The 12,120-nt window shown below is 42.5% G+C and overlaps 1 protein-coding gene and 1 pseudogene across 2 annotated transcripts in view; one reads left to right on the top strand and one right to left on the bottom strand.

Annotated features, from left to right (window-relative positions):
* The first annotated feature begins 70 nt into the window (after nucleotides 1-70).
* LOC101569108 (cat eye syndrome critical region protein 2) overlaps nucleotides 71-12,120 on the top strand; it is a 164,211-nt gene continuing 152,161 nt past the window's right edge. For both annotated transcript variants that reach the window (XM_023723981.1, XM_023723980.1), the window contains exon 1: nucleotides 71-217. In XM_023723981.1, coding sequence (XP_023579749.1) covers nucleotides 92-217 — 126 coding nt within the window. In that variant the 5' untranslated portion in view covers nucleotides 71-91. The remainder of the gene's footprint in view (nucleotides 218-12,120) is intronic.
* On the bottom strand, nucleotides 6,744-7,050 carry LOC111818846 (annotated as a pseudogene).

The following is a 12,120-nucleotide window of genomic DNA, read 5'->3' as shown; positions in this document are numbered from 1 at the left end:
GCGCGAGGAGCAAGGCGCTGAGGCGCTGAGGCGCTGAGGCGCGGCGCCGCGGCGGGAGTCCGAGGCGAGCGGGCCGAGCGCGGGCAGCGAGATGTGCCCGGAGGAGGGCGGCGCGGCTGGGCTGGGCGAGCTCCGCTCCTGGTGGGAAGTCCCGGCCATAGCGCACTTCTGCTCGCTCTTCCGCACCGCGTTCCGCCTGCCGGACTTTGAGATCGAGGTGAGCGGCCGGCGCGCGCGCGGCTCTTGGTCCCCTCAGCCCTCTTCGGGGCGTCCGGGACGTCGTGCGGGAGGGAGCGGAGCGCCGGGGACTTCGCCTGGAGTCGGGACCCGGAGGAGGACGGCAGGCGGGGCCCGCCGCGCTCCGCACCGGACCCGAGCGCGGCCGTCGGGCTCGGGACGCTCGCCCGTGTGGCCGCGGCGCCCACGGGCGGCCGGTGTCGGCAGCGAGAGGCGGGGGGCGCGTCCGCTTTTGTCGGAGTGGGACCTGGGCAGCTCTCCCGGGACTTGGGAGGGCCGAGCGGGGCGAGAGTGCGTGCGCGCGCTCCCCGCCGGTGCCATTGAAGCGGCGCCAGCTGCTCCGGGCGGGGACAGGGACGGTCGCGGGCGCACGCGCGGGAGCACGCGCGGGGGGCGCGGCGGAGGAGCTCGGGCCGGCGGGGGCGGCGGAGGGCGCTGGGGAACCGCTCGCCCCCGCTCAGTCGGGCGCGCGGAGGAGGAGCCGCTCGCACTTTGGCAACTCTCGGGGGCGCTTGGCGCAAACTTCGGGCGGCGGGGAGCCCCCGCCCTGGGTTTTGAGGCTGCGAGGCAAACTTTGGGACTCCGTTATCCTTCAGCTGCTTCTCTCGTCCCAGAGTACACAGCTCTCTTTATCTGGCGAGGTGCGGAGCTCTCGGAGTTGGTTACGCCACCATTATCCCTGCAGGAAAGCGTGGAGGAAAGAGATGGCTTTTCTGGCCAGGCCGAAGGTGCTTTCAGACCCGAGGCTTTGTGATAACTGGGCTGAAGTCGGAGGATCCCAGGGGGCAGGGACGGTGGCGGGAGTGCGAGGGGTGGAATGTGCACGACCGCCCGAAGGAGCCACCAGCGCCAGCAGCATCTTCCTTTCTTTTATTTTTACTTTTGGAAGCTATGTGCAATATTTGATTGGTTGGCAGGTTGAATTGCTTTCTTTCCTTTGGCAGTGTGTGTGGTGACTTAGCCACCTTTTGCCCTGGGACAAAGGTACATGGAACAAACTAAACTGTTAGGTCAAATTTTGTTTCTAGTTGGCACCGATGAAGTAGTCAAAATTAGAATGACTCTTTTGTAGGAGCTAAGCGTTGTGCGGCCCCCCCCCATCTTAGCCCTTTCAAATTGATTTGAATTCGCTTACTCTTGAGGTCTTTGGCGCAGCTTTATTTTTAGATCTAGTCGTGATTGCTGAAATACCATTTGTTTCTCATATGAATGAAGTGTGAGAAGTTGCTCTTGTTGCAGAGTTAATGAAATCAGGAAAATAAAAAAGATCAAAAGGACTGGGATGGGAAAATGAAGAGGAATGTAGACTGATAAACGAGGGCCACTCACTGGCTTTTGGTGACTTTTAGTTCCATAAGCTGATTAAAACAATGTGATTAAGTCGTAGGCTTCTCCAGGTTTTACAAAAATGTAATAGACATTTTATGCAGCATCTATGTAGCACCACAGCCTTTAATTTTAAAGTTTCAACGTAGATGTAAAAATTATGCTTATTATAATAAAAGTTTTTTCGTGGGGCAGCTTTTTATACTGGCTGAAGAGAAGAAAAAGGGCTAGAGAAATTAAAGATACGGAATCTAAAAAGGCAAGAGATGCTTAACAATTATCTGGTATTTTTAGTTTCCATTTAGTTGGTAGGCAGTCTTGAGTACTCTTGATTAACTCCTGCTGCTCAAAATGGTGGCCATTGTGGGAGAGGTTGCTAGTGACAGAGCTATCTTTGGTGCTGTTAAACTTGCCCCCTACCCCTTTCCTTCCTTGGAGGATAAAGTTAAGGTGATGCTGAATTACAAGTTTATAGTTTAATGATTTATTCTAATAATACTGCTGGAAAAACTGCATCTCCCTAAACCCATGAATTCCCATTTTGTGGGTGGAAAAGTAGAGGTAATTTATTGTGGTTTACAGTATATTTGAAGTGATCTGTAAATACATATCCTAGGACTGGAGATAACAGCGTCTGCCTGTACCAAACAAAACCAAGCAAAAACCCTCAAATAAATACATGTCCTCTGTCCAAAGAAGTTAACTGGTTTCTACCAGGTGGCTTAATTTCTAAAGGATATATAATCTGATTAAAGAGGTCAAATTTATAAGTATAGCAGAAACGAAAACTTGTAGTTTATGTGATGAATAATCAGGGCTACTTGAAATTTATTCTTGAGTTTTTTGGAAGTGTTACTTGTTTCAGCTAAAATGTTTGCTATTTCTTTTTCTTTCTTTTTTTTTCTTTTTTTTTGGTGGAACCGGGAATTGAACTGAGGCCCTTGCCCTTGCCAGGGAAGCGCTTATTCCACTGAGCTATCTCCCCGGCCCCAAATGTTTGCTATTTCAACCAGGGGATATAAATGAATATTGTATTGGGAATACAACACGTACGTACTTTTAAGAACTAATTCCACTTTTTTCCCTTTAGAGATCTTGATCATAGTTTGTAGTGATTTTTTTATTCTGATGCAGTTCTTACATAATCTACATCTTGTTGGGTATGTTTTCGTTTGGCTGATGTAAATTTTAGCGTAAGGTTTTCTGTAGTTACCCAAAAGAGAAAAAAAGAAGGCTGAGACAGGAGTATGGGTTTCAGCCAAGTTTGGACAATTTAGTGACATGCTGGCCCAAAGGAGCCTAGGAATATACCTCAATGTTCCCTAGTTCAAGCCTCAGTTCTAGCGAAACAAACAACCTAAAATTATACCCTAGTTCAACGGATTTCACTTAGTGACAATGTAGTTTCCTGAAGCCACTGTCAGCTTTGCTTGTTAGTACAAGTAAATTAATTTTAATTTTTCTCTGGTGATTTTTTTTCTGAGATAATGTTTCCTTATATAGCACAGGCTGGCCTTGACTTAATACATAGCTTACACTGGCCTTCAACTCATAGCTATCTTTCAGCCTATATTGTCCTGACAGTTTGAAAAACAATCTCTTGGTTGGATTTTATGATACAGTGAAATACCTGTCTGAAAAAAAATGGAAAAACTCCAGGATGCTGAGTTGTACCTGTCAGGCCATCCAATGGAAAGGCCCTATTTTACTGCAATTTTATTTTATTTTGCGGTACTGGGGATTTAACTCAGGACCCTGCACTTGCCAGGCAAGCACTTATTCTACTGAGCTATCTCCCTGGGCCCTGCAACTTTATTTTATTTCGTCATTTTAAATTTTTTTTTTTTTTTTTTTTGTTCCTCGCATGCCTTCAGGGCACGTTTGGCCAGCGGGAGAATTGTGAGGTTCGAACTCCAGCCACCTGAGGCTGACAGCTTTGTGGAAGCAGCCACTTAAAGGACTGAGCTAGGCCCAGGCCCCCCATTTTTAAATTTTTATTAATTCATTTGGTACAGGGTCTTGCTACGCAGCTTGATCACTTGAGGTGATCTTTCTGTCTCAGGTCTCCCCCCCTATTACAGGTGTGTGACGCCCTGGGGGTTCAAGGACCTGCATGGCATGCCCTGAGCTGGGACCTTGTGCTAGCCAGACAAGCACTTAGATTGCAGAGCTGTCTCTCCAGCCCTTTCCTACAATTTTAAAAGATATATTGAATAATATAAAAGTTAGAGAACAGATTTGTGGTATGTTTTGTTTGTTTGGTTTTTAGCAACTAGCTTTCAAATGTGGAGAAGATTTCATTTTACCCTTGGCTACTAGGCAGAATAGATGGGTTTGCAGGACATTGAGGAAGCAGAACTTTCAAGGATTTGGCTTCTATGTATCCAAAGTGAAGATGGGTGAAGGAGGGATTAGAAGGAAGGATTCACTCTACAATTCTGTAAGAGGCCAAGACCTGGCACTTAGAGAACTGATCCTTAGAGTGTGGATAGTTTTTTTTTTTCTAATTTGAATTGTGGGGGGGCTGGAGATATGGCTCAGTAGAATAAGCACTTCCCTGGCAAGTGCAAGGGTCTGAGTGCAATCCCCGGTTCCACAAAAAAATAAATAAATTTGAGTTGTGGTCTTTCTGTATAGGTTAGGCTGGTCTCAAGCTCTAGGTGATCCTTCTGCTCAGTGTTGGGATTCCAGGGGTGTAGCACCATACCCAGCTAGAGGATAGTTTTATTTTTGCATGTGCAAAAATTTTTACTCAGTCAACCTTGAATATACAGAATTTTGTTAGAAAAGCAAGCATACTTGACTAGGTTTTAGAGTATGTTTTTAGTTTTTAAGAGTATGTTTAAGGACCTGTAAGGGTTATGTTGTCATTGAACCACAACTGTATGTAATAGTGCATTAAATTGTTTTGACTTTCTGGTTTTAAAAATTACACAAACTATGTAAAACTTGAAAGTGTAAAATGTAGACAAAAGATTTAAGATCATCCATAATCATCATGCAAGTAAAAACTGAACTGTTAACACTATCCTGCCACAAGGGGAAAAAGCCATTAACTGTTAAGATATTTAGAAGTTAAGTGTTAAATATGTTCACAATGCATTTGTGCCATAGATTAGGTGGTGGTATTTTTCTGATGTATAGCTGGACAATAATAGATTAATGACACCACTCTATTGAGTAGTTAATATCATTGAGCATCTACCATGTACTCACATGAACTGGATTTACCCAAGAAGCTGGTAACTAACTAGCTGACTTTGTGGCAGAGGATTAGCTGTTGATATTTGAGAACGAGCAATTTTGTACTGTCATTTAAATCAAGAAATAACTTTTTTTTTTTTTTTTCTTTTTGAATTATTTGCACTTTTTTTTTTTTTGGCAGAACCGGGGATTGAACTCGGGCCCTTGTGCTTGCCAGGAAAGTATTTACTCTACTGAGCTATCTCTCCGGCTTTTTTGTCTTTTTGAGACTGGGTTTCACTGCACCATTTACGTTGGTGCTGAACTCACTTTGTAGCCCAGGCTGGCGTGGAACTCTTAGCAGTCCTACTTCAGCCTTGTGAGTGCTGAGATTACCGGCTTGTGCCACCATGCCAGTTTAATGATTTTTAAACATTCTAGTGAATTAACTTGGCTAAGTTTGGTCCTGATTCAATAGTCTTGAGTGATTTGGTACTGTTTTTTTCCCTCTAGCCACTACTTTCTCTCTTTCTTTTTTCTTCCTCTTTTCTCAGTACTGAGGATTGAACACAGGGCCTTTTGAACTGATCTGCATCCTCAGCTCTTGTTTTTGTTTGGAGATTGGATTTTACCAAGGTATGAAGGCCAGATTGGAATTTGAGATGCTTCTGCCTCAGCCTCCCAGACTACCAGGATTACAGGCCCATGCTTCGTGGTTGCCACGTGCTTTTTACAGTGAATGTAGAGTTTTGCTTGACCTCTCAGGTAGGGTTAGGGAGGATATGATTTTTTTGTTATTCTGGTTGGAGACTAAAGCATGGTGAATACCTGGCTCACATGGTGTCTCTGGAAATGTTTGTATGGCATTATTTGCATGCCTTGTAGAGTAGCAGCATAGTCAAGATAATCTGATTGTCCTGTCTGCCTTTTTTTTTTTTTAAGCTTTCTGCCTTGTATACCTAATCTTTTACCATTTACCATCTTTGTAATTTATGTGGTATTTGAGTGGTACTGAAAGAGGAGGATGATTTAAAAATGATTCATAAGAGGCTGGGGAGATAGCTCCACGATCTAAGTACCTGCCTGGCAAGTACAAGGACCTGGGTTTGATCCCTGGTACCGCATGCTGTGCTGGCCACCAAAACCAGCCATGATGGCTCAACGTCTGTAATCCCAGTGCTGGGGAAGCTGAGGCAGGAGGATCACTATGAGTCTGAACTGCATAACGAGATCCTGTACCAAATAATTTTTTTTTTTTTTTTTTTTGCAGAATCAGGGATTGAACTCAGGCCCTTACACTTGCCAGGCAAGCACTTATTCTATTGAGCTATCTCCCTGGCCCCATAAATGAAATATTTTTTTTTTAAATATTTATTTATTTATTTAGTGTGTGTGTGTGCGTGTGTGTGTGTGTGTGTGTGTGTGTGGCCAGCTCAGCCCACCAGGGGGCGGGGCTGGCTGGCATGTGGTGCTGGGGATTGAACCGCGGTCCCTGTGCTTTGCTTAGCTTAGCTTGTTCTAAGTAGGTGCTTTAGACCACCGAGCCATCTCACCAGCCCCTAAATGAAATATTTTTAAAAATTAAAAAAAAAAAGATTTATACATCAGTGATTGGTCCTTTTTTTTTTTTGAGATAGGGTCTCACTATGCAGTTCAGATTGGCCTTGAACTCAATATGTACTCAAGGATGATTTTTTTTTAATTTAAAAAAAATTTATTGAGAAATAAATATGAATGAGACAGTTTCACAGCTGATTAATAGGACAGTTTTGATAATCAATACATTATAGATTGTTAACTTAGTAGTTATCCATAGTACAAGAAGCAGACAGGATGTTCTGTCCAAACACTTAGTATACCTCTTTCTTCCCTTTCAATTAAGTGAAAGTAGCTGTAAATTTATCCGATTTTGTGTATATAAATAAGGGATGGTTTCTTTTTTCTTTTTTTTTTTTTTTGACTATTACAAAAGTTTAACAAAAATTTAATATATGAAAATGTGTATGACCCAATCTTCAGTCAGTGAAAGTAGCGCTTGGAGGAGGGGCATGAGTTTTTCTGCTGAGCAGTCATTATTTAAACTCGTTCCAAGGCTTCCAACATGATACTATTTCCTGGTATTACCACCATTCCAGTGTTGTTCTGTTGCCCACTTTTTGCCATCTCCACACATTCATCTATCACAAAATTCATAAAGGGATCAAATCCTCACAATATTCCTTGGACATGTCTGCCACCATTCAATTTCAGTGATAACTTCTTGTCCATAAATTTTTTCAGCTTGGGAGGGTGAGCTTTCCTCATCTTGTCTAGTCAGCAGGCTCAGAGATCCTTTGAAAGGAATCCATAGCCTCCGTCAGGCTCTCACAGTCAAGGATGGTTTCAAACTATTGGTAATCCTCTTGCCTTAGCCTCCAGAATGGTGGAATTACAGGCATTCGCCACCAGGCCTGGATACACTGCTATTTAGTGTAAGCTGCTAGGTGACAAAATGTCTTCTGAGGAGTCGGGATCTGTTCTTTCTTTAAGAGAGCTTTTTTTTTTTTTTTTTTGTGAAACCTGGGATTGAACTCAGGCCCTTGTTAAGAGAGCTCAAGAACAAGATGTGAGGGCCTGCCAAATAGCTAAGCGGATTAAAGCCTCTGTTTAGGCAAATGCAGCAGCAGCTGGGTTGGATCCCTGGTGTGCCATGCCAGCCTGACCCCAGGGCTCACTGAGAGAGAGATCAAGACTGGGTATGGTGGTGTTTGAGACTGGGTGTGGTGGTGTTTGAGACTGGGTGTGGTGGTGCCTGTCTGTAATCCTACTTCTTGGAAGGCGGAACACAGGCGTATCACTCAAGTCCTAACTATGTAGTGAGACCCTGTAGACCTTGTACTAAAATATAAAATGAATATATGAATAAAAAACAAGATGTGAATTACTTAAGGGCAAATTTATGGAGTTTGAAATTTTCAAAGGTAAGAATGTGCTGTCACATTGTAACTGTCCTAAAGTGAATGGTCAGTCCCCTTGCTTTTTTTTTTTTTTTTCCTACCATAGGAAGCTTTATAGAAAAAGTTGAATCCTTTTACAGTTGCAGAAGGGATAGAACACTGATTCCTGAAGGACAGCCTGAGTTAGCATCTGGATTGCTTTATTTATTTATTTTTTTCAAAATTTATTTGTGTGTGTGTGTGTGTGTGTGTGTGTGTGGCCAGCTCAGCCCACCAGGGGGCGGGGCTGGCATGTGGTGCTGGGGGATTGGACCGTGGTCTCTGTGCTTTGCTAAGCTTGTTTTGAGTAGGTGCTTTAGACCACTGAGCCATCTCACCAGCCCCTGGATTGCTTTATAACGGAAATTAAATTCTGTCTGGCTTAATTTTTTGGGACACTGTTAGGAAAGCCTAAAATACAACTTGGCAGTAATCAGCTGTATGCCCTGTGCTCACAAAAGGAGCAGGGCTAGAGCCCTTGTGTGTGAAGGGTCCAGAATGAAGAGCATTAGCAGAGTGCTGCAAAACTGCAAGCGCAAAGATAAAAGTACAGTTTGTAGACAGCTGAGGGGAGCATCTATGTGTTGATCCAGTTGATAAGATTGAATATATTGTCTTTCCTATGGAGGGGTGCTAGGAATAGAACCTATGGCCACATTTAACACTGCCTCTACACTACACCCTCACTCCCACCTTTTTGAAAGAGAACAGACATGTGGGCCAACCTCCATCATTGACTCGAGATTAAGCGCAGATGAATCACTTAGGATTTCAAGTGCCCTCTCTGTGATAAGGAATTACATTTTTTGTTTATTTTTGGTTTTTTGAGACAGAGTATCACTGTGTAGCTCAGCTGACCTTAAACTCACAGAGATAGATCCTCCTGCCCCAGTTTCCCAATTTCTGTGATTATAAGCATGTGCCACTATACCTAGCTAAAATGGAATTTTAGATGGTAATTCCTAGGTACCTTGTAAATCTAAAAGTTCCACAATTCTAGAAATGTTTAAGCGTGCATAACATTGTTTGTTTGTTTATTGTTGTGGTATTGGGGATTGAACTCTGGACCTTCCCCTTGCCAGGCAGGTGCAGGTGCTTAGGCCACTGAGCTATCTCCCCGGCCCTGTTAACTTATTTAGAAAATTATTGCCGGGGAGATGGCTTAGTAGCTGAAGTGCCTGCCTGGCAAGCACAAGGTCCTGAGTTTAATACCCAGTACCCCCCCCCTCAAAAAAAAAATCACTGACCTCTCACTGGTTAGGATCATGGTTAAGATCCACATCTTACAAATTAATTTTTTTTTTGGTGTTGTGTATTAAACCCCCTGCTTTATACATATACTGAGGATATACTCTACCACTTTACTATGTCCTTAGTTTTTTGGGTATATAACGTTTTGTAAGGTAAGTTTTGCCTTTTTGGGGGGGGAGCAGAACTGGGGATTGAACTCAGGTCCTTGTGCTTGCCAGGGAAGCACTTATTCTACTGAGCCATTTCACTGGCCCCTTTACAAATTAATTTGTACCAAATGAAAGTCACCAATCTGTACTTTGTGTGTTTGTGAATTAAAATATATTTTTTCCTGTGCTGTGGTATCTTGTCTGAGACTTGAAGATTGATGTTTTCCCCATCTCTAAGGTCCTCAAACCAACCTGGGATTTTGAGGACTTCTGAAGGGTGTTTTGAATTACATTATTCTCCTTTCACTTTTGCTTTAGTTGTATTTAATATCACTTATGCCTATTTAATAACACTTATACCTTACACCTTAAAATAAAACCCATTTCTAAAAAGAAATTTAAAAACAATTGTTATCTTCTGACTTGTGTCTTTCATTTGTTATGTGCTTCCCCCACCCTTCTGAAATGGGGATTGAACTCAGGACCTTGCGCTTGTCAGGCAAACACTTATTCTACTGAGTTATCTCCCCAGCCTCTTATTATTGTACTGTTTTGACATGGTGAGCTTTTCAGGTGGCTTTGTAACCATCCCTGTATTTTCATATTTTATCAGATCCTGCTCTTTGGATGTTTTTTTTTTTTTAATTATTTATTTACTTATTTTTCCTTTGAATGCTTTTTTTTTGGTCAGAACTAGGGATTGAACTCAGGGCTTGCGCTTGCTAGGGAAGCTCTTATTCCACTGAGCCATCTCCCCAGCCCCCTTTGAATGCTTTACTACATTTTCTTTGCATTAGCTTGTAACAAATATTAACCTGTTTCTTTTGGAAAACTTTGGACAGTTAGCATTTGTTACTATTGAGGAAGGAATGGTTGAGCTTAGAGTTCAGATTCTTTTTTTTTTCTTTTTCTATTTTAGAGCTCAGAGTCTTTGGGTTCTTTCACACTGGTGGTTTCTCAGCCTGAGCACTATTGATACTTGGGGTCAGATAAGTCTTTGTTGTGGGAAACTGTCATATGCGTTGTATGATTGATGTTAAACATATTATGAGGTGATGAGTTTTTTCCTTCAGATAGTGATTGTTTTTCCTATAAATTCACACCTATAGTAGTTGCATTAGTAGAAATTGAAGTAAGTTTAAGTTGTTCCCAGATGTGAATGTCATCAGCAGTTGTATATGTCAAAAACATAGAATTCAATTTTCTACTTCTTTCTTGGGAGTAAAGGAAATAAGAGTGTTTGGGGATAGCAGGAAGAGTGTCATGAAGTTGTCTGGTCAAATAAGAAAGGCTGCTTCTAAAGGTCTCTGCCATGTTGCTGTGTCAGGCAGGTAGGGGTGAAGGTGTGGATCTAGCCTTGGTGGCTTCAGGGGCTGCCTGTCAGGGCGCACAGCTCTTCTTGACAGATCTTTTGAGCACAGTGTAGTGGTGAACTGTGGAAGAGCCTTAGCTATGATCAGGTCAAAAGTTCCGTGTGTATGTGTTTGTATTTGGGACACGTGTATAAATATATTTCATCAGAATTTTCAGTTTAAAACAGCAACCATAGAACCCAAAGTATTACCTTTCTCATCCTTTTCCCAAGGATGGCAGTTCTATAGATTCTGTTTTGTTTAGAGAGATAGTATTTTGATGGTGAATTAAGCCTTTTTTTTTTTTTTTTTTTTTTTTGGTGGTGGTACCAGGGATTGAACTCAGGACCTTGTGCTTGCCAGGCAAGCACTTATTCTACTGAGCTATCGCCCAGCCCATAAGCCATCTTGTCTACTGTGAAGGGCTTTGAACTTCTTGGACCAAAGATTCTGTAGAGAACTTTGAAATGTATGTATGTATTGCCGGGTACTGACCCAACATCTCAACTTCCCTTGCTGTTTTTGAGACTGGATCTCACTGCATTCCCCAGATTGGGAGTACAGGCATGTATTATCTGTGCGGGCCCCCCCCCCCCCAGACCTTCCAGACCTTTACATTTTTTTGTTTTGAGAAAGGATCTCACTGAATTGCTTGGACACTCCTTGAACTTGTGATTGTTTTGCCTCTTGAGTAGCTGGGCTTATAGGCATGTGTTGCATCCCCTGGTTACTGTGGTTTTTGGCTTAGGTCTTCATTGGAAGTGACTATCTGAAAGTCTTTTGTCTATTCTGTCTTGAGCACAGTGTAGTGGTGAACTGTGTAAGAGGCTTAGCCATGATCAGGTCAGAAGTTCTGTGTGCATGTGCAAAGAGACCCAGAATCTTTTTTCTCTTTTAGCTGAGAGTTTAAGCCTGTAACCTTTTTTCCTTTTACCTCCCTTTCTTCTACTCCATTGTTGTGTTCCTCTCTTCATGTTTGTTCTGGGCATTGGTGGAGAAGAAGTAAAGTTTCTGGTTAACATCAAGGTGTTAAATCCCAGAATTTGGGTAAATAAATAGGTGTGAAGTCAGTCACTTCTGCAGTCAAAAACAGTTTTCTCTCCTTTAGAGGGCAAATGACCTATCAGAGCAATTCTTTGCACGCTGTGCTTTGTACTTTGTTATTCACAACCCTGTTTCAAATGTAATTACGTGTGTAAAATATACATGGAAGACAGTGTTTTTTCATTTAAAGTCCTCAGATGTCTTTTATGAAATATACTTGGCAGGTTTAAAGGTTGAATATTCTTCAATTGCTGCACTGCTATGGCCAGCCTTTACCTTCCATTCTACAGTCCTGACTTCAGGAGATAAGCCAGGTCTGCTAATTTGCTAGGGTTGGCTTAGAGTAACTGAGTTGGCAGGTAGGTCACTAAGGCATGTGGCCACCTGAATTAAATAGTGAGTTGTTGTCACAGCAGCCTGTGTGTATGCATGTCTTTCTGTTCACTTTCTCCCACTCATAGTCTCCCCAAACGTGGCAATATAGGAAGTGATGGGACCAAATTGCACTAACCCCTTTGCATTTTGAATGTTGGATTTGTAAATCACCTGCATATAATAATTTTTTTTCCTTTTCTTTTTTTTTTTTTTTTTTTTTTTTTTTTT

The sequence above is a fragment of the Octodon degus genome, unplaced genomic scaffold, assembly GCF_000260255.1.
Source record: "Octodon degus isolate 3935 unplaced genomic scaffold, OctDeg1.0 scaffold00104, whole genome shotgun sequence".
Lineage (NCBI taxonomy): Eukaryota > Metazoa > Chordata > Mammalia > Rodentia > Octodontidae > Octodon > Octodon degus.
Note: the sequence above shows the minus strand (reverse complement) of the source record. Positions and strands in the feature narration are given on the sequence as shown.